The sequence below is a fragment of the Leptinotarsa decemlineata genome, unplaced genomic scaffold, assembly GCF_025532065.1.
Source record: "Leptinotarsa decemlineata unplaced genomic scaffold, Ldec_3_MD MMD2_P_RNA_scaffold_4, whole genome shotgun sequence".
Lineage (NCBI taxonomy): Eukaryota > Metazoa > Arthropoda > Insecta > Coleoptera > Chrysomelidae > Leptinotarsa > Leptinotarsa decemlineata.
Genome location: NW_027412531.1, coordinates 4,156,177 through 4,178,196, shown reverse-complemented (window position 1 = coordinate 4,178,196; position 22,020 = coordinate 4,156,177). Strand labels below are relative to the sequence as shown.

The 22,020-nt window shown below is 34.8% G+C and overlaps 2 protein-coding genes across 3 annotated transcripts in view; both read left to right on the top strand.

Moving 5' to 3' along the window:
* Positions 1-22,020, top strand: part of LOC111514833 (peptidoglycan-recognition protein LE) — a 142,451-nt gene that overhangs the window by 54,305 nt on the left and 66,126 nt on the right. The window contains exons 2-3 of one of the 2 annotated variants that reach the window (XM_074186694.1): positions 2,256-2,628; positions 16,446-16,580. In XM_074186694.1, the coding sequence (XP_074042795.1) occupies positions 2,256-2,628; positions 16,446-16,580 (508 nt within the window). Of the gene's footprint in view, positions 1-2,255; positions 2,629-16,445; positions 16,641-22,020 lie in introns of both variants that reach the window. The other variant, XM_074186693.1, reaches the window with a different exon arrangement.
* On the top strand, positions 8,739-12,336 carry LOC141487569 (uncharacterized). The gene is made up of 2 exons (XM_074186696.1): positions 8,739-9,817; positions 9,885-12,336. Exons 1-2 carry the CDS (start codon positions 8,978-8,980, stop codon positions 9,891-9,893), a joined length of 849 nt encoding a protein of 282 aa, XP_074042797.1. The 5' UTR covers positions 8,739-8,977; the 3' UTR covers positions 9,894-12,336.

Sequence of the window (22,020 nt, the reverse complement as noted above, 5' to 3'; positions counted from 1 at the left end):
ATTAATAAATTTCAATTATCTTGAATGAGTAACTTTCACCTAGACATTGAAATGCCTGTATTGTGATCTGTTACTCGCCAAGATAAGAGCTCAGTGAGTACATTTTATAAAATAATAAAAAAATATGATAATATTATAATAATCCATGGTAATACGATTAGTGAGAAAGAGAAAAAAATAAAATAAACATTTTTTTTTCAAACTCTGAGGAAACAAAAACAAAAAAAAATACAATATACAAATGGTATAGGAATTGCTATTCAATGTGTAAAATTCTTTTTTATTCCTTTTAGTATATGTCAAATTTTTGAGGGTTTTCGATTATGAATTGTTTGAGCTTTTGTTTGAATTTATTAATTCCTTTGATAATTTTCAATTCTACTGGGAGTATGTTGTATAATTTCGGACCATAATAAAACACGAATCTTTGTGTATGGCTTTTCTTGTATAGAGGTATTTTGATATTTAAATTCTCGATTGCTCTATTAAATATTAATTATTATTAAATATTATTAAATAAGTTCATTTAAAAAAGTTGTTTATATTTGAAAACAATATACAGATTTGAAATCACAGCGGTTGGTTACCTCGTTCACAGGCAGATGGGGGTTGACAAACCTGTTGTTTGTTGTCCGCTTTAGCCTAGTTCGAGGAATGATACTTTGACGGAATTCGTTTTTCAGTTATCGGAAATCATCGACTTTATGTTGATGATAGTTACTAACTTGCACTGACGAGTGGCCAAACAGCCCAAAACCGGTCTGCAAGTGTGTTCCAATAATTGAAAATCTATTGCGGCAATTGTATCGCCATTAGCATACGCAGGAATAACTTCAGTGAAGAATCCTGCACTGACACCTGTCAGATATAATCCAACGCCCTTCGTGGAATTAGCCAGGAGAGTAGTTGTTTTCTAATAGGGAGCATAGGGAGTTAAGACTGGCCTGAACGAATTTTCTTTTAGATGATTTGAACATTTTTCTTCAGTGCTGTTAATGATAATAATAATAATGAATAATGTCTTTATTCATCACAATGAGACGACATATGTCGTCTCCTATCACTGTCGTGTAAGAAACATGTCTTTCAACCTTTTCTTAAAGTTTCTCATTGAACTTTCTTTAAAGTATGTGGGGATGGTGTTATACAACTTTGCCGCATTGTAGGAGAAACTTCGAGTAAACATTGCTGTGGAATGCCTGGGAATGACCAAAGTATGCCTATTACGAGAAGTGCCACTGTGTGATACTGCAACCAGTATTTCACGTAAGTAAGGCAGATATGCCGAAACAAGAATTATATACGTGAAACTAAGCAAATGGATTGCTCTTAGATATTTGAGCGAAAGCCAGCCAGAATCTCGAAAGGACTTATGTGATCATACTTTCGGATACCGTAGGAAAATCTGGCACAACTATTTTGTATACGTTGGAGTCTCATTGTTTCAAGGCGGGTCCGTAGAGTTGATACAATCGCAGTAAGCTAATCTTGAAAAAATAAGTGTTCCACAGAGACTCAACTTCAGATTTTTTGATAAAAGGTGTCTACTTGGATAAAGTTGTCTCAATACATTGAATTCCGTTTTACACAGATGACTTACATGCTTCATGAATCTCAAGTCTGTATTTAACCACAAGCCCAGATTTTTACATTCATTCACAAAAGGAATTATGTTATTGTTGACACGCATCGACAATGACTCACACACAATATTTCTTTTACTTTGGGGCCAAATAACATGACCTGGGATTTCTTCGGACTGATAGGAAGATTATGTGCACAGGATACATTGTATAGAGTTTCAAGGTTTCAAGTTAATATTTTCCTTGGCCAGTGTAATATCGTTAAAGCTGAATGAACTATACAATTGAGTATCACCGGCGTAGTGATGTATTTTACCAAAACTAACAAATTTATGAAAGTCACTAATATACATTGCAAACAGGAGCGGTCCGAGGACTGAACCTTGCGGTACACCTAATTTTTTTTATATTATTGTTGATTGGTTACCATCAAGGTGAGTTGATTGGATCCTTTCGGAGATATAGCTTTTCATAAGTGACACTCCAATATGGGTGAAACCAAAATAGTTAAGACTTATGGACAATAAAGAAGGATCCAAGGTATCGAATGTTTTACTGTAATCAAGCATTGAGAGACATGTGAAATTTCCTTCATCAAGTGATTTGAATATGTTCTGACTAATTCTTTCCGTTTCGATATATTAATACTAATCCCAGCTTATTTTGATTCAGGTGGACACTTACAGTACCTCGTCCTGCCAAGAGCTTGAAGATGACGATATCGAGGGTACCATCGCCATCCCTCAGCAGGACCTACCTCATTTCGGAAGTGTTTCGGTAGTGAATTCAAATGACGTCCATTTTGGAAACAAAACCGTTTACAAAGGACCTGTGACTATAAAACAGTTCGTGTACCCCAATGGCGATATTACTAGTGAAGATTTGAGTGGTTTGAGTGATTGCGCTAAAAAAATTGATTTGACTAGTGGAGTGATCAATAATGGTTACGTCAAGGGTGAAGGTGACAAAGATAATAATGGAAAGGCAAAAGGGATTTCGGAGGATACCGCGGAATCGACAGTTCCTGTGACAGGATTAAGAAAAGGTATGAATGATGGTAAAATCACAAGTTCAACGGTTAAAAATTATTGTAATCATCAAATTTTTTTTGCCACTTTTTCTTTCATGTGAATGCAGTTATTGAAACCTAGATCAATATCAAAAATTGAAACTTCATTTTGGGATTTAACTTATTAGGAACAACACTTTACTTCAACATTACTTTACAAATATTTCATTTATTTCACTTGTTTACTATTGCTTGCTAACACCATCATAATTTGACATGGAGGTTTTGGGTACTAATCTTGCAAATCCGAAAAAACGCTCAGACAGGTCGATTTTTATTGGGAGGGGGGCAGTTTTTTTCTCCATTTACAGCGTCGTCACTTCAACCCCGGAGCAGAGGGGTGAACAACTCTTGGAATTTTAATAGGGAATAGGGGGCCAGTCGCACATCGTTTGAAAGATCTTGAAATTCTCTAAACAATGTTGTACATTTTTTTCAATTTGAACGCATTTAAAAGAGTTATTTCCGAAGATTAACTTTTTCAATTTTGTTAATAGCAACAAATTGTTGTACTGCCACTGATCAGTTGGAATGTATTTGGAAATATTTCATTTGTTTCTTACGCTACTTTTTTGTTAATTCATTAGTCTTCTGATAAGAGGACTATTACAATTGAGAAATGGTTAAAAATGTTGCTTCTATTTCTCATTTTTATGTTAAAAGTGATATCTACATTATTACTAGTAGCGAATGCCGTAAAGTGTTGCTAAAGAAACAGGGTTTACACAACTGTAGAGAGGATTGAGTTGATTGAACTGTACTATGAAAATAGACGTTGTGCTGCGAGAGCCGCTGAACTGTTCAATCAACAACATGAGAAGAATGTGTCGCGACAGAATTTTTTCGATTTAATTGCAAAATTTCACGCAACTGGATCTGTAGCAAATAAAAAACGGCAAATCGAACTAGTAACAAATGAGGCGACACAAGTGGCAATTCTGGGCCATGTTGAGCTTGACCATACTTACTTTAAGCACAAGAAAGTTAGCATTCGTTTCCGGGGTGTCACGAACTAGCATTCGGCGTATTTTAAAAGCCCACAAAATGCATCCTTGCAAGATTGAATTAACGCAAGAACTGAATGAAGATGATTTCGATCGACGCTTGCAATTTTGCGAGTTGGTTAGTGAACGAGTCATGGAAAATCCATATTTTGTTTTCAGCATTTGCTTCACTGATTAATGTTCTTTTTTTCTGAATGGCACAGTTAATCGCCATAATTGTCGCTATTGGGCTGATTCAAATCCTCACATTTTCCATGAATGCATACTCAACGTCCACAAAAATTAAATGTATGGGCTGGAATTTTTGGTGACAGTATTGTTGGCCCATTGTTTTTAAAGGCAATTTAACCGGACAAATGTATCTGGAGCTTCTGGAAGATACTGTAATGGATCTGAAGCCGGCCCTGACCGATATTTCAGTCAGCAAACGCATGACTCATCGCGAAACATCGCGAAAGGTGTAGATGAGTCCCGAAATCCCTAGAGAGATGCGGAGCGATCGTTGCCGTTATAAAAAGGCGCCGCTTCTAGTCAGTCAGTTAGTCTGTACCAAGAAAGCGAATGGAGCGGTTAACAAACAGTAAAGATAAATTAAGCGTTAGTTGCTGAGTGTTGTATATAAATTAGTTGTGAAAGTGAAATATTGTTAAAAATATATTTGTTTAAGACAGTTAATTCTTTAATTCGTTACAATACTAATAATCCCCTTCTCACTCATATTATTGAAAATGACCACAATTATCGGGAGGATCTGTTAATATTTCAACAAGATGAGGCTCTTCCGCAACATGCTCTGCCTGTTCAGCAGTATTTAGATCAGACTTTTCCGGATCACTGGATTGGAAGACGGGATACCATCGAATGGTCACCACGATTACCAGACCTTTCGCTGTTAGATTTTTTCTGTGGGGTCATTTGAAAAACAGAATTTACTGTACTCATTCTGCATCACTCGAAGATTTAGGGCAACGAATCCCGAATGTCACCAAGAACGTTTCCAGCAGAATCCCTATTATTGCATGGAAGTTGGAGGTGCCCGTTTTGAGCATATGCTAACATGAGAATAGAGTAAGTAACTTCAACTCTAAATTTAATATGAATCCTCCAAATTAAAAAAAAAATGTACACCGTTGTTCAGAGAATTCCAAAATATTCCAAACGATGTGCGATTGGCCCCAGTTCCCTATTAAAATTCCAAGGTTTGTTCACCCCTCTGCTCCGGGATTAAAGTGACGACGCTGTAAATGGGGAAAAAAGCTGTCCCCCTCTCAATAAAAATCGACCTGTCCGAGCGTTTTTTCGGATTCACAAGATTAGTACCCAAAACCTCCATGTCAAGTTTTCGATGGCCCACCCTGTATATAACTTTCCAAAGCTCGCGATCATTATCAGAACTGTTAGTTATCCTCAATAGATTGACTAGTAGGAACAGTCTCTCGGAGAATATAGCGATCGGTGATTTATTCTTTTTCGAAATCGGTAGATAGACGAACTCGTTGATCCATGGGTGACTTGTCGTCGTCACTACGTTTACATAATTTTTTCTCTCCTTCACGTTACTTTGTTCAGGGTACTTGTCGTTTCCTTCCGCGTATTTTATGATTACCCGCTTCTTCAGGCGGGTAATCATCGACTCTTACCCAAAATCGTTTTTTGGGGAATGTTACCCTTCTCATCTTTATTTTTGCCCTTTTAATAGTCGAGTTCACATGTACTATTTTTTGTAACATTTTTCAGCCCTGTCCAAAAATTACGACCAAGGTGTCATTCGATTCGTATTTTTGCCTAGAAAGTTTAAGGAAAGGTCCGAAAACGCGCCGATAAAAATTACAAAAGTTATAAACAATTAAGTGAAAAAAATGGGGCTTTAGTTTTTTCTTAATAACTAAGAATCATCTTAAAATGTAATAGATACACTCCCATTCAATGCATGCTGAGTGCCGCCAAGTGGTATGATGTGGCAGGTAGACTGTATTACTCAAGTATGATATTTATTTATAAAATAACCAGAAATTCATTAACAACATATTTTGATTCCTTCATTACGCACAATAATCAAATTCATGACTACAACACAAGAACCACCAATCAATTCCACATTTCCAGGACAAGAACAAAGCAATCTATGAAATCGTTGTTTTTCAGAGGATTGAATGATTTCAACCAATTACCATACCGCATTAAAGATTATGTTACTTTATATTCATTCCAGGCTTAGTTGAAAATATATATTACATCACGTACTCTATGAATTTTCGGAATTTTTTTAATTTTTATGTTTCACATCATTGAATTGTTTTATTGGTTCGAGCTTTAATGTGTTCTGTATACATTGTGTTACATCGTGTTACATTGTGATATGTTAAATATTTCATCACCTACCCACTCGAATAATTGTTTTTATGCCCTAGTATAATTGTAATATGGAACTAACTATTCTGAATATTCCTGATTTGTTCTGTGTTATGGGACAATATTCTCAGGAACACATTTCTATTTCTAGCTTTTTAGCTTCTTGTATTTAGGTATATATTATTTGAACGTATTTTATTGTCAGAAGAATTTTTATACTATTTTAATATTTTTTATATACCATTTTTACTCTTTTGGACTTGTATTCATATAAGGATTTCCTGTTTTCAAATAAAATAAATAAAAATAAAAATCCGCTGATGTGGAGCTGAGGAAAGCCCAATATTAAAAACATCTGAAAGAACCAAGCATAATTTTCGGGGAATATCGATTACCATCAAAATGTACTGATGCCCTCCGCTGGATTGAGGAAAATATCCGTTAGGTTTGAATTGAAGGGGTTATATTTTTAGGAGTGATTAATTTTTGGGAAAGAAAATTTTTGGCTTTCTACTACTCCATCTTGATACAAAAAAAGGGGATGAGGGAATCTTCCAAAAAAAATCCCTCATCCCCTTTTTTTGGATCATTTGATGGAGTAGTAGAAAGCCAAAAACTTTTCCCAAAAATCCGTTAGGTGTATAGACATTTTCTCCCAGGGGCTCACTGCTCTTGGTTGAAATATCACCAGCCACTTAGGTCCCACAGCCAATTACGTTCCGCACAGATCGAACACACTCGTTATGTACATTACTGATCTACATCGATATGTTCAGACTTTAGTGGATCATAATTTTTCTCAGAATAATGTCCCCTGGTTTTATGAGGACATACTTTTTCCAAGTATCTAATCACATTTGTTTGAGTAAAAAAAAACTTTAAATATACTGGTCAAATGGGGTGACATTGACAATTTAAAAATTTGAGATGATAATTTTCACAAAACCCATTTTGTGATATCCTAGATAAAATTTGTACCTTTGGAAGTTGGTTTGAAGATGTGATTTATGTAGTTATTTTATTTTTATATGATTCCCCCTCTTAAATAAAAAATAAAATATGGGTGAGCAAAGTCACCTCGTGAAGTGGGGTCACTTTGCCCAACAGATACTTTCTTTATATAAAAAGCTATAAATGAAAGATGGGCAAAGCCACCTCTTCAGGGAGTTACAAGAGCCACAGTAAAGACAAAAATTGCTCAAAAAATCGAATTTTATTCCCAAATTACAAAAAACAATGGACAAACAATGCCTAAAACTTTTGCAAAATGGGAACAAAAAGAAACGGGTGTGAAGTTATCCACATCCACAAAGCACACTGAGAAAAAAATATCGCATTATTATTTTTTCATTTACCAACTCTGCACACCTACCATTTTCAAAATGATACGATTATTGACTGAATTAGTAGAAAAACAGAGCCGTCCTAGTTTATTAAACTGTCGGAAGGGGTGAAAATAGGGTGGAAATATTTAAAAAATCGTGACATGAAAAATCGACTCTGTACACCTACAAAATTGAGATATGTTATTCATGATGATCTATTTGACTGAAAAACTTCATATTATAGTTTTCCAGGCAGTCTGAGGGGGTCAAACTGGGGTGGAAACTTGAAAAAATCATAAATTTAAAAATTGAGTTTGTACACCTACAAGATCAGTAGATGTTATTCCTGATACCCGATTTGACGAGAAAAACTTCACGTTATAGTTTTGCAGGCTGTCTAAGGGGGTGAAAATGGGGTGGAAAGTTGAAAAATCATATCTTCGAGAATTGAAAGTGTGCACCTACAAGATTGAGATATGTTATCTATCATGATCTATTCGACAGAAAAAACTTCACGTCATAGTTTTAGAGACCGTCTGAGTTAGTGAACATGGGGTGAAAATATCAAAACATGTCTTAACATGAAAAATCGACTTTGTACACCTACAAAATTGAGTTATGTTATTCCTGATGATCTATTCTATAGAAGAAACTTCATGTCATAGTTTTCCAGACAGTCTGAGGGGATGAAAATGGGTTGGTAACTTTAAAAAATCATATATTCAAACATTGAGTTTGTACACCTACAAGATTGAGACGAGAAAAACTTCACGTTATAGTTTTCCAGGCTGTCTGAGGGGGTGAAGTTGTTTCAGCCGAATAGACCATCAGAAATAACATATCTCAATTTTGTAGGTGTACAAAGTCGATTTTTCATGTTAAGACGTTTTTAGATATTTTCACCCCATGTTCACCCCATTTTCATCCCCTCAGACTGCCTGGAAAACTATAACATGAAGTTTTTTCAGTCGAATAGATCATCAGGAATAACATATCTCAATTTTGTATGTGTCGATTTTTCATGTTGAGACATTTTTTGATATTTTCACCCCATGTTTACCCCCTTAAACGGCCTGGAAAACTATGACGTGATGTTTTTTTCTGTCGAATAGATCGACATGGATAACATATCTCAAACTTCTAGGTGTCCACATTCAATTTTCAAAGATACGATTTTTTCAACTTTCCACCCTATTTTCACCCCTCAGACGGCCTGGAAAACTATGACATGAAGTTTTTTCTGTCGAATAGATCATCAGGAATAACATATCTCAATTTTGTAGGTGTACAAAGTGATTTTTCATGTTAAGACATGTTTTGATATTTTCACCCCATGTTCTCCGCCTCAGACGGTCTTAAAAACTAAGACGTGAAGTTTTTTCTGTCGGATACATCATGATAGATAGTGTTGGATTCAAAATGTATGTTTTTATCATTCCCTCTGTATATAGATTTTTTATTTATTTTATGTGATGTCTGATAATATTTTTAGTTAAATCAAGTTTGTTAGTAGAAAGAAGATGTTGATGACAGTTGTCAAATAAATAGAATTTAAATACGTCAGTAAGACTTTATTTGATAATAAAATTATATCCATCCCATATTTAAAATAGTGGCGACCGTGACAGGACTGAATTATTGACGATGGATATTATGCAGAAAGAAAGAGAGCAGCTGCGAAGACATTTTCGCAATACTAGCAGCGACCTAGATGTAGCCTTGAGTACGAAGCAAACTAGTAAGGCACAAATACTATCACTCTTGAGACAATTGGAAGACAAGAGTGATAGAATATTCACTATTGATGAGAACTTCAAGGAGCCGTTATTTTCCGGAAAGTTTAACGATGCCGAAGTTCAACAAGAGTTCGACGAAATGGAGTTTTATAGAGCTAAAGTAATCAAATATAAATCTGAATGCGAAATCCGATTGGCAGATAACCAAATGCGAGCAGATTGTGGAACCAGTTCACAAATTTCTTACGGTGAAAAAATCAATCGAAAATTCAGATTGCCAAAGTTAGAACTGATCAAATTCGACGGAAATGTGAAAAGCTGGATCGGGTTCTGGGGACAGTTTAAAAAGATAGACCAGGATGAAGAAATCGATTTAGAAGACAAGTTTCAGTATTTGGTGCAGGCAATGGAACAAGGATCACCAGCACGGGAACTTGTGGAAAGTTTTCCTCCATCCGGCGCAAACTACAAAAAAGCACTTGACCAGTTGAAAGTACGGTTCGCTAGAGACGAATTTCTGATTGAGGTTTATGTGAGAGAGTTGCTGAACCTAGTTCTTCACCAGGTAAACAAAAATAAGTCAGGTATGTCATTATCATCTTTATACGATAGATTGGAGACTCAATTACGAGCGTTGGAGTCATTAGGTGTGACAACTGAAAAGTATGCTGCAATGCTTTTCCCATTGGTTGAATCCGCACTTCCGAGTGAGTTACTCAAGATTTGGGAAAGACATCGTAGTTCGAAGGTGAAAATACATACTAAAAATTAAAAAGATAATTTTGCTTCTGATAACTATCTCACAATGTTGTTAGATTTCTTGAGAACCGAGGTGGAATCAGAAGAAAGAATAAATTTGGCAAAAACAAGTTTTGGAATTGAAAAGGAGCAGCCGAAACATAATAGTAAGGGAAAACGTTTACTGCAAGGTGAGCCTGAACTCTATTCTGCTGCAGCATTGTATACAGTTAATACAAAAGATTCCTTCAAAGGTAAGAAACCTAACTGTATATTTTGTAATAATAGTACCCATGCAAGTCAAGATTGTTTTGCTGCACAAAAACTTTCTTTGGAAGAGAGAAAAGCAAAAGTTGTGGAAAAGAAAGGTTGCTTTTCTTGTTTGAGAACCAATCATATCAGCAAAAATTGCAAAGCGTTTATAAGATGTTTAATGTGCGCACGGAAACATTTTCCAATAATGTGTTGTGATTTAGATTCGAAGAAGGTTCAACCAGATGAAAATTCCAAACAAAAATTGGAAAATGTTTTGACAAGTAATTTTTCAACTGACACACTCTTACAAACTGTCATTGTATTTGAAGAATAAAAACATTATTTTAAGTGATATTGGTATAAATAATCCTCCACAAGAAATTGAATTGTTGCTAGGGGCAGATATTTTTGGAAATTTAATAATAGGGCATATTGAAACTTTGAATAATGGACTTGTTGCCATAGAAACGTATCTTGGATGGACTATAATGGGACAACAAGTCCATAACACAAGTAACAATCCTATTTTTTCCGGTTTCACTGATTTTTCTATTGCTGACTTGTGGGAATTAGATGTTTTGGGTATAAAAGAGCCCGCAAATACCACACCAAAAGAAATTATTGGTTTTAAAACGGAAAAGTATTTTAAAGAAACGGTTTTGCAGACAGATGATGGTAGATATCAAGTAAATCTTCCTTGGAAAGAAGGTCATCCAAAACTTTCTAACAATAAAGAAATAGCTGAAGCAAGATTATTGTCTTCAACAAAAAAGTTAATCAGTTTAGGAAAATTTGAAGACTATAGTAAGGTTTTTGCAGAATGCGAATCATTAGGTATTATAGAAGAAGTTAGGGGAGATTCAATTAATATGCCAAGTCACTATTTACCTCATCGTGCCGTTATTAAAGAAAATAGTATTACTACTAAAATTAGGCCAGTATTCGACGCATCAACAAAGGATAATAACGGAAATTCACTAAATACGTGTTTAGAAAAAGGTCCTAATCTGTTAGAATTGATCCCTTCATTGTTGATAAAATTCAGAATAGGACTAATAGGAGTTACATCTGATATAGAAAAAGCATTTTTGCAAATTGGTGTTAATCCCAATGAAAGGGACAATTTGAGGTTTCTTTGGTGGGTAGATGAATCAAAAACCGAAAAGAAAATCTTTAGGCACTGTCGAGTGGTTTTTGGTTTGCGGCCTAGCCCTTTCTTGTTAGGTGCAACTATCAGTCATCATTTAGATAGGGCACCAATTCATTTGAAAAACACTGCTGATAAATTGAAAACATCGTTTTACGTTGACAACTGTGTCACCAGTGTCAATAATATTGAAGAATTGGACACTTTTATTAGTCAATCAGAAGAGTTAATGTCGATTGGAAAATTCAACCTCACACAGTGGGTATATAATTCATCGGATAATTTTGCTGGCGATTTTTCCAATGAAAGAAACGTGTCTGTTTTAGGTATTTCATGGGATTCCAAAAGAGATATTCTACATTGTGATTTATCCAGTCTCATTAATTTGAATATTACACCTAAAACGAAACGATGTTTATTGTCAATAGCTCAAAAGATCTTTGATCCCATTGGTTTCACATGTCCAGTAACGTTGATTCCGAAACTGCTATTACAGTTAACATGGACACTAAAAATTGGTTGGGATGAAGAATTACCTAGTGACATAATCGATAAATTTGAAGAGTGGATGAAACAATTACATTTCCTTAATGTATGTAAAATCCCTAGATCGCTTAATAATTTAAATCATTTCATTCAGGAAAATGTTTCTATTCATGTATTTTGCGATGCCAGCAAAGCGGCATATGCATCTTGTGTATTTTTAAGAACAGAAACAGATAAGGAAGTCGTTCTACAACTCATTCAGGCTAAATCTAGAATAGCACCAAAAAACACCACAATACCAAGACTTGAGTTATTAAGTACAGTCATTGGAGTAAGATTATGTCAATCCATTAAGAGAGTGGAAGAGATGAAACACTTGAAAACATTTTATTGGAGTGATTCCATGGTAGCCCTAACATGGATAAAAACCAAAGGGTCCTGGAATACATTTGTGGGGAATCGCGTGAAAGAAATAAATTCGTGCAGTAGTATTGATGATTGGTATCATGTACCAGGGGACCTAAATCCGGCAGATATTGCATCACGAGGATGCACTGCGAATATACTGATTAAATTAAAGTGGTGGGAAGGTCCTCAGTGGTTAAAACAGAGTCCAGAAAATTGGCCCCATACAGAAATAATTTGTTCAACGGAGGATATAAATATTGAACAGAGAAAAACGACTTCTGTTAACTTCGCACAAAATGAAGATTTTTCCAGACATTTCGGATACTTCTCCAAATATACGAAAATTGTGAGAATGATGGGTTATATTTTGAGATTTCATAATAACTGTTCAAAGAAAAATCAAATAAGAACCGGTGAATTAACTTTCGATGAAAAGGAAATGGCAGAACTTCGTATTTTAAAACTTATACAGAGAGAAAGTTTTGGTTTGGATAAAAAGTCGATTGGAAATCTTCATTTGATGATAGACAAAAACAATATTATACGTGTACAAACTAAACTTATACTGGGTGATGATAGTAATGATTTCAAGTATCCTGTTCTTTTACCATATAAACATGATATTGTTAGAAAATTGATCGAGGAACAACATAAAATACATCTTCACGCAGGGACTCAAACACTTCTTGGAATACTTCGTGAAAGATTTTGGATACTGAAAGGAAGAAAATTTGTTAAAGAAGTGATAGAAAAATGTGTTCAGTGCAAACGATTCAGAAGTAAATGCATAAATACGCCTTTTGCTCCACTACCGAAAGATAGGATAGACAATGTGTCCGCTTTTGAGATAACGGGAGTAGATTTAGCTGGACCATTGTACTTGAAAGGGGGAGACAAGTCCTGGATCGTACTGCTTACCTGTGCAGTATATCGAGCAGTGCATCTGGAACTGGTGAAATCTCTATCAACAGACGCATTTTTATCATCACTGAGGCGATTTATAGCGAGAAGAGGAAGAGTTTCAGTTATATATTCTGACAACGGAACAAATTTTATTGGAGCAAAAAACTACTTGAAGAAGATAGACTGGAATGAAGTTATGGACTACTCTACAGTTAGAAAAATCAAATGGCATCAGAATCCTCCAACAGCCGCTTGGTGGGGCGGTTGGTGGGAACGCATGGTCAGAGTAATTAAGGAATTACTTCGTAGAAACTTAGGGAAAGCAACTTTAACTTATGAAGAATTGATGACGACTTTATGCGATTGTGAAGCCATAATTAATGCAAGGCCTTTAACTTATATTTCGGAAGAAGATAATTTAAAACCGCTCAGCCCTTCTATGTTTATTTCGTGAAACTACCAGTGAAACTCCAGATTTCGATATCATAGACAGACATCATTTAGTGAAACGACATAGATACCTGCAAAAGATAAGAGATGGACTCCGAAGCCGATTCAGAAAGGAGTATTTAGCGGAACTCGTACATACTGGTAAAAGGAAAATAGGTAGTTTAAAAATTGGAGATGTTGTTCTTGTCAGCAGCGACAATGTAAAGCGAATAAACTGGCCTATAGGAAAAGTATTGGAAATTTATCCTGGAAAAGATGACGTACCCAGGGTAGCGAAAATAAAAGGGAACAGTGGGGAACTTATTCGACCGTTTCAGCGTTTACATCCTTTAGAAGTGACGACGGAAGAGGACAGTAACAATTTTCTTCAAATTGAAAAGAAAATGAATGCAGTCAAAGGTGAAACTGATGAGGACTACATAACAGAAGAGCAAGGCATCAAAAAGAAAACTAAAGAAATAGTCACAAGAAGGGGGCGAAAAGTCAGAGCTCCGCATCGTTATGGTTTCGAGTGAAATTTATAATGTAATTTTGAAATTTCTCTTTTGTTTTTTATTTCAATTTCAAAATGGGGGAGAATGTTGGATTCAAAATGTATGTTTTTATCATTCCCTCTGTATATAGATTTTTTATTTATTTTATGTGATGTCTGATAATATTTTTAGTTAAATCAAGTTTGTTAGTAGAAAGAAGATGTTGATGACAGTTGTCAAATAAATAGAATTTAAATACGTCAGTAAGACTTTATTTGATAATAAAATTATATCCATCCCATATTTAAAAGATAGCATATCTCAATCTTGTAGGTGCACACATTCCGAAGATATGATTTTTCAACTTTCCACCCTATTTTCACCCCCTTAGACGGCCTGGAAAACTATAACGTGAAGTTTTTCTCGTAAAATCGGGTATCAGGAATAACATCTAATAATCTTGTAGGTGTACTAACTCAATTTTTGAATATATAATTTTTTCAAGTTTCCACCCCATTTTCACCCCTTCAGACGACCTGGAAAACCATAACGTGAAGTTTTTTCAGTCAAATAGATCATCAGGAATAATATATCTCAGTTTTGTAGGTGTTCAACCTCAATTTTTGAATATATGATTTTTTCAAGTTTCCACCCCATTTTCACCCCCTTAGACTGCCTGGAAAACTATAACGTGAAGTTTTTTCAGTCGAATAGATCATCAGGAATAACATATCTCAATTTTGTAGGTGTTCAAAGTCGATTTTTCATGTTACGATTTTTTAAATTATTTCCACCCTATTTTCACCCCTTCAGACAGTTTAATAAACTAGGACGGCTCTGTTTTTTACTAATTCAGTCAATAAGCGTAACATATTGTAAAATGTTAGGTGTGCAGAGTCGATAAATGAAAAAATAATAATGTGTTATTTTTTCTCAGTGTACTTTGTGGATGTGGATGACTTCACACCCGTCAAAAAGAATGAATTATGAAAATAAAGAACAGTTCATTGAGAATAAGTGCCAAAAAGAAGTCTATCGAGAACTATGTGCAAAAATATTTCTCCAAGTCGTCCTTAAAGAAAAAACTTGTCTCTTTCCAGTGGACGGAGTAGGCTTGAGAACAATGTCGTCTCGTGAAATGATGGCTTCGTCTGCCACCTGAGGAAAAGTGAACGATTTTCCCTTTTCCTTGGTTCTCATGAATGAGACTTCCAAATCTCCATCACTACATTCACTAATCATTTCTGCCATAAAATGCTTTACAGTTTTTTCCCCAACATTTTCACCAAAACGAATTCACCTTTTCTGAAAGTAATCGGTTCTTGGTGATTGGTAGAATCAATCTCTTCTCCCACCTCCTCCATTTCAGAAGAGTTCTCAGTGGCATATATGCTGAGGGAGTCGTACAATGAAATGTCATCTTCACTTGACTCTTCGTGCCGTTTTTTTGTCTTTGAAATGCGTGCTGCTGCCTATTTTGCAGAGGTGGTTGATCCTGAAGTAGACGTGGTTGCTGGTGAATCAAAACTTTCAGGATCTACTGCTTCCCGAAGATCAGCTAGACAAACAGACAAAATGAGTCGTATTTTTTTGGGATTTCAGTGCTTTCTCTATCTGAAGGATGAGAAAGTAGAAAAACTTAAATTACAATGTAACACTTTGAATAAAAGGTGGGCAAAGTGACTCCAATTTTCGTGTAAAACGTGGGGTGACATTGCCCACTCGAATAACAATCAACAGGTTGGGTGCAGGAACAAAATTGCAAGTGGATTAAATTCTTCATAACATTTACTAATAATAATAATAAGTGATGAAACTCGCTTTGTTTTCGTAGAAGCTGTGTATATGTAATTTTGAAGACCTCAAATTTTCATGGATAACCCACGTTACAAATAAAACAGTTAATTGGTAATAACACTTATCTGGAACGGCCTACAAACTGTAGAATATCTCATTGTCATTGAGGAGGTATGTTTCATTGACTGCAGCGCCTCAAACGACCTTTCAGCTATTTACTATGGAGGCGCGAAACTGTTTTTTCAAAACTGGGCAAAGCTACCCCAGAGGACAAAGTCACCCCAATTGACGGTACATATGCGCTTGCCCATTGCAAGTCTTCCAGAGTGAATAAAATAACGGCTTTCTATCGACTTTTTCCTAGAATGGCCGGACGGTAGCCAGTGGGTTAGTCTAGGTGTGGAGTCAATCACAACTTTGGGGTTATGGGTAGTTTTTTTATGGCATAACTGTATTGTATTTATCAACATTTCAATAACTAATAATAGATACAGATTCTGACTGATTATTTATTATCTTTTAGCCATGTCGTCATCATACCAATGCAATTTCACAGGAATACAATGTTTTCAATAGGTCTACCTTACATTCATGAATCTAGACACATAGTGTCATTTCAAAAAGATAATGTGCACATTTCTATCTATTCTTCATCATCAGTAACTCCTTTTATATTAAAGTTTTGGTATAACATTTCTTCTAACAAATTTTGTTTTCAGGATACTTTTGGACGAAGAATTTTTGGAAGAAAAGGCCAACAGAAACGATGATAGTTCTAATCCTGATAGTTGTACTCGTAACCCTCATATTAGCATTAACATTGTGGAAACACTCTGTAACAAATCCACTTAATGGTAAGCCTCATAATCCTTACGACGAAGAAGATAGTGATAAGCCGATTTACTATCCTACCGGTAAGAAATCAATAATAATAATTGACATTACTTTCTTAGGTATTTTGATACACTGACCCGTTATTTGGTGAAAATCAATAACAATATAGTCCGTTCATAATTTGTTGATAGCTCACTGCAAGTTTGACCCTCATTAGAGAACTGAAATACAGAGAGGACAGCTAATATGATATAATAACAAAAACCAAACTAAAACTGGCAGTTTAAGATGTTTTCGACTAACCCACCTTGTATCTGAAGAAATACAATACAGCAATAAAACTTTTAATCCGATTATGTAGGTATTTTGAGTGGAAATGAGTGACCAGTGTCGTAGAGTATATGATTAAAACATTAGTTACCTTAAATAAATAAATATATTATTATTCTTAAACTGTAGGTACTGTAAACTGTATTTTTATTTTAAAAAAAATTTCTTTATTTTATTCAAAAATAATAAGTTACTTGCAATTTGTAAAAGATACATTTATTTAATTAATACCTATTTTTAAATGATATAAACTATGATTACTTACAAAACTATTCAAATTCAAAATAAACAGGATCATCTTCGGAATCCCAGTCGTCTTGCAGGTTAATATAATTAGCGGTTGTGTCTCTACAGTCGCAATTATATTGTCAAGATCCCACATTTTTTGTTCTTCTTCTATTGCATGTCTTACTGCATCTCGCCAATTTTGTTCTGTAATATGTTGTAAAGACTCATATAACAATTCCCGTACAGCTTGTATTTTATATGACGTATTTTTTCAGCCACATAGCTTTTCATTTGTGCCCAAATGAGTTCAATTGGATTTAATTCGCAGTGGTAGGGTGGAAGTCTAAGGACTGTGATGTTTCGTCTTTCCGCCATTTTGTCAACTACGTATTTCTTGAACTTAGATTTGTGTTGCCGGGCAATTTTTAAAAGTTCTGCTTTAACCATTCCATCTTCGTAAGGCAGGGACTTATTCCGCAGCCAGTCAATGATATCCTGTTTCTTACACGCAGTCGTTGGAAGTCTTTCAACTAGTCGTGAATGATAAGGTGTATTATCTAATACTATAATTGAGTTTGGTTGGTATATGTTCAATCATCTGCTCAAAATACTCTTCGAAAACATCAGCTGTCATCTCCTCGTGATAGTCTTTTGTGCTTTTGGATTCAAATTCCAACAAACCATGCTTAGGAAATCCTTTTTCACTGCCAATGTGAGAAACTATTAATCTACTGCCTTTACCAGAGAGTGGGGAAATACCAGTAGACCAACCTTCCATAAAGGCTTGCCTGGAGCCTGATATATTTTTCTGTCCAAATTTTTGTGAGAGTATGACCTGCGTTTACCCACGTTTCGTCCTGATAGTAAATTGGCCTTCCTTCAGCCCGAAATTTTCGTATAGATCTTAGATACTTTCTTCTCCAACATATTATCTCTTCCCGGTTAATCAAAAGTGATTTTCGGTCTGATTTCTCCCACCGGAAATTTAATTCTTTTAAAACTTGCCACAATTTGGTTCGTCCGACATGAGGCAAATCCGGGTCGTTTCTAACTTCTTGTAAAATTTTATTTAAGTTGGGTATTTCTTTTTTGTAAAAAAATTCGTGAATTTTCCTTCGAATACCATTTTTGGCAAATTCATCAATTTCAATAGGTTTTCTCCCCCTCTTTAAGTATTCGTTTGTATTTGGGTTAGCTATACCTTTTTTTTTTTCTTTCTGATAGGAACCTATATATTGTTGACTCCCCTACGCCCGTCATGTTGGCACAACTCTTGATTATGTTCTGAACATTTTGTGGGATTCTGAGAAACCAGAGCATCGTGAACGTTCAAAACAATAGTCTTCTCTCTTGGTGAATAGACAGACTTACTGACTGTACCGGTGTAAAACTTAATGATGTTGATGATGATGACGAAGCCATCGCAAGCAACCAAACAAAACAAGCAGGAACGAAAGGTACGTATATGTTTGTAGGAATATGAAAAAAAGTTACTCACGCACTGCACAAAATTCGCAAAATAAATATTAGAGACGTTAATTACTGCCGTAGACGCCGAAACACCAACGAGCCGTAAATTAAATGCGATTAAAAAATGTACTAAACCAAAAATTATTTTCGTTCGTAACAACTTCACCCTTTCAAGGCAAGTTTCGAATATAAACTGAAGCTTTATATTTAATGAATAAACACCTCAGGAACCTCCGCCTATGATTTTACGAGTTTTACGACCGTTTTATGACTTGGGCCCTCATTTTCTGCTATCGACAAATTATGAACGGACTATAGTCATGATAATAGTTGATAATTTTCACGATATATACTTTATTTCCAATACGCCCTTGTCCCTATATTGATCTCCTTATATATCTGTAGCAGATATTGTTAAATACTGTAACAAATTGAAGAATCAATTGTCTTGAACAAATTTATTTCTAACAACATTTCACTATCACAAACTAATTTATATTCAACACTTGACAACTAACGCTTAATTTATTTCCAGCATTTGAATTCCTTGTTTAACCGCTCGATTCACTTTCTGAATTCAACAACAGGTTTGAAACTGGATCACTTGGAAGCAATAGAAATTAATAAACTCAAAAATTCAAACATTCTAATCAATGACCAACTGGATTTGAATAGACCACCGTTATTGAACTTGTTTTCCTAAAATCCCAGAAAGAATTATTATTGATGTAGATGTGAGGTAATATGCTTTAGGTAATCATAATTCAACAGGTACCTTAGGTAGAGGTTCAGGTAATTTTTTGGAGGTAGTCTCATTTATGGTTACGTATCTGTAGTATACAGTGTGTCTAAGATAAGGATCCTAAGCATGGGAATCTCAGTACCTGTTGGAGATACAGCTTAGGTTAAATTAGGAAAAAGTTGTGTTCTTTAAAGCTTATTTACATGCCGTTTAGAAACTTGAAGAATTTTCATGGCCTGCTGAGATATTTGGGAAAAACGAGAATTTGACAATATCAATTTTATTTTTTTCTGACTTTATTTGAAAATATATCAAAAAAAGGAGAACACTTTTTCATTGGCACTTTTAAGGTACTACACGATGGTATTTTTAGATTTTATATCCGACGTTTCGTTTTCAAGAAACCATCATCAACTTAATTTTTTTATAAGACCCAAAACAAAAGTACACCCTGTATCTGATTCTATTTTTTATTACGAATTCAACGATGTATAACATGCCATTGTTTTCTTTTTAGTTCAAAAGAAAATTACATTTTTTCTTTTTAAAAAAAAATCTTAAGTAGGCGTTGCAAACAAATGCTTTGACGTAAATACCTGTCACCGAGCCTGTCAAATATTATGTAATTACACGAAAAAATAGTAATTGTCGTTGTTGTTAGCCTGTTTGTCGAGTTGTTGTTTTTAGAGTTATTGTTACTGTTGTCGTTATTATTGTTTATTGTTGAATAGATAATATTGTGTTATTATCGTCGAATATGCCGGCTGAGCATTATAGCCATGAAGAAAAGTTTGACATGCTATCGTGCTACATTTTGTGCCACAAAAATACTGTAAATACAGTAGCAATGTATCTTAATACTTATCCAGAAAGAAAGCAGCCATGTAAGTCCATTTTCTTAGAGCTGGCTCGAAATTTAAAAGAATATGGTTCATTTAAAAAGCCTGTTTTATCTCGAAAAAAGGAATCTTCAGAAGAATCCCAAAATAATGTTTTACAAGCGGTTGTTGAGAACCCTGAAATATCAACTAGGCAAATCGAAAATTATGTACGAGTAGCCAAATCCACAGCTCAATTTATTTTGCGTAGAAATAGATATCACCCCTATAAATTTAGGATTTGCCAAGGACTTAAACCAGGGGATTTCGAACGGCGCCGAAATTTTTGCGAATGGTATACACGCGCGTGTGAAGAAGATTATAATTTCCCTTCAAAAATAATATGGTCCGACGAAAGTATGGTCACTAATAATGGTATCTTCAACCGCCGCAATACGCATTACTGGGCTCAGCAAAATCCGCGTGTTAAGAAAATATCAAGACATCAAGAACGTTTTGGGTTTAATATGTGGTGTGCAATTTTAGGAACTGAAATACTAGGTCCGTTTTTTTACTATAATTCTTTGACCGCCGAACGATACCATCATTTATTGCAAAACTATGTAGAAGACTGTTTAGATAATTTACCTCTGGCACAGGTTAATAACTGTTGGTTTCAACAAGACGGTGCTCCTGCACATAATTCTAGACAAGTTCGAGAGTATCTTTCGCAGCGATTTCCTGGAAGGTGGATTGCAACCTTCAGTGAAGTGTCTTGGCCAGCGCGATCCCCTGACTTAACTCCTCTGGACTTCTTCATATGGGGTTTTGTTAAAAACCGGGTTTACCAACATTCTTTTGAAACTGAACAGCAGTTACGAGAATGTGTAACTGTCGCATTTAACAGTATTACACCAGAGATGTTACGTGATGTTTTAAGTTCTACAGTTAGAAGATCATACTTATGTTTGGAAAATAAGGGAAACCTGTTTGAACATCTCCTTTGAATTAAATAAAAAATGCGTTAATTTCTTTGTTGTTTTCATTACTTTAAAAAAATCATTATTAACCTACTTAAAAATACATTTTAAAAATAGAAAAAATGCAATTTTCCCTTAAACTAAAAAGAAAACAATGGCATGTGTTACATCGTTGAATTCGTAATAAAAAATGGAATCAGATACAGGGTGTACTTTTTTTTCGGGCTATTTAAAAAAATAAAGTTGATGATGGTTTTTTGAAAACGAAACGTCGGATATAAAAACTAAAAATACCATCGTGTAGTACCTTGAAAGTGCCAATGAAAAAGTGTTATCCGTTTTTTGATATCTTTTCAAATAAAGTCAGAAAAAAATAAAATTGATATTGTCAAATTCTCGTTTTTCCCAAATATCTCAGCAGGCCATGAAAATTCTTCAAGTTTCTAAACGGCATGTAAATAAGCTTTAAAGAACACAACTTTTTCCTAATTTAACCTAAGTTGTATCTCTACAGGTACTGAGATTCCCATGCTTAGGATCCTTATCTTGGACACACTGTGTAATATTAATGTAAGAATAATTTGAAGTATTCATACACTTGAGAGAGCTACTGTGCTAGCGAAACATGTTGTGATTATATTTTTTCAAATAAAGTTTGTGGAAATCAAATCGTGAGGTGTAGTTTTTGAAATTACTATGGATCTTCATCAAGTAACGGCCGAATCAATCAGAAAAAAACCATTTTAATTGGCTATTCAAAGAATATTAAAGGATATTGGATTTATGATCAAAACACAGATGACAAGCAGACATGTCGTGATATATGAAGATCTGAAAACCAACAAATTTCAGTTGAGTACGAGTGAATCTTCAAAGGAAGTATCACATCAAG

What these genes read in the sequence shown, in the direction of transcription:
- LOC141487569 (XM_074186696.1), top strand. Translation starts at nt 8,978, where the DNA reads ATGGATATTATGCAGAAAGAAAGAGAGCAGCTGCGAAGACATTTTCGC.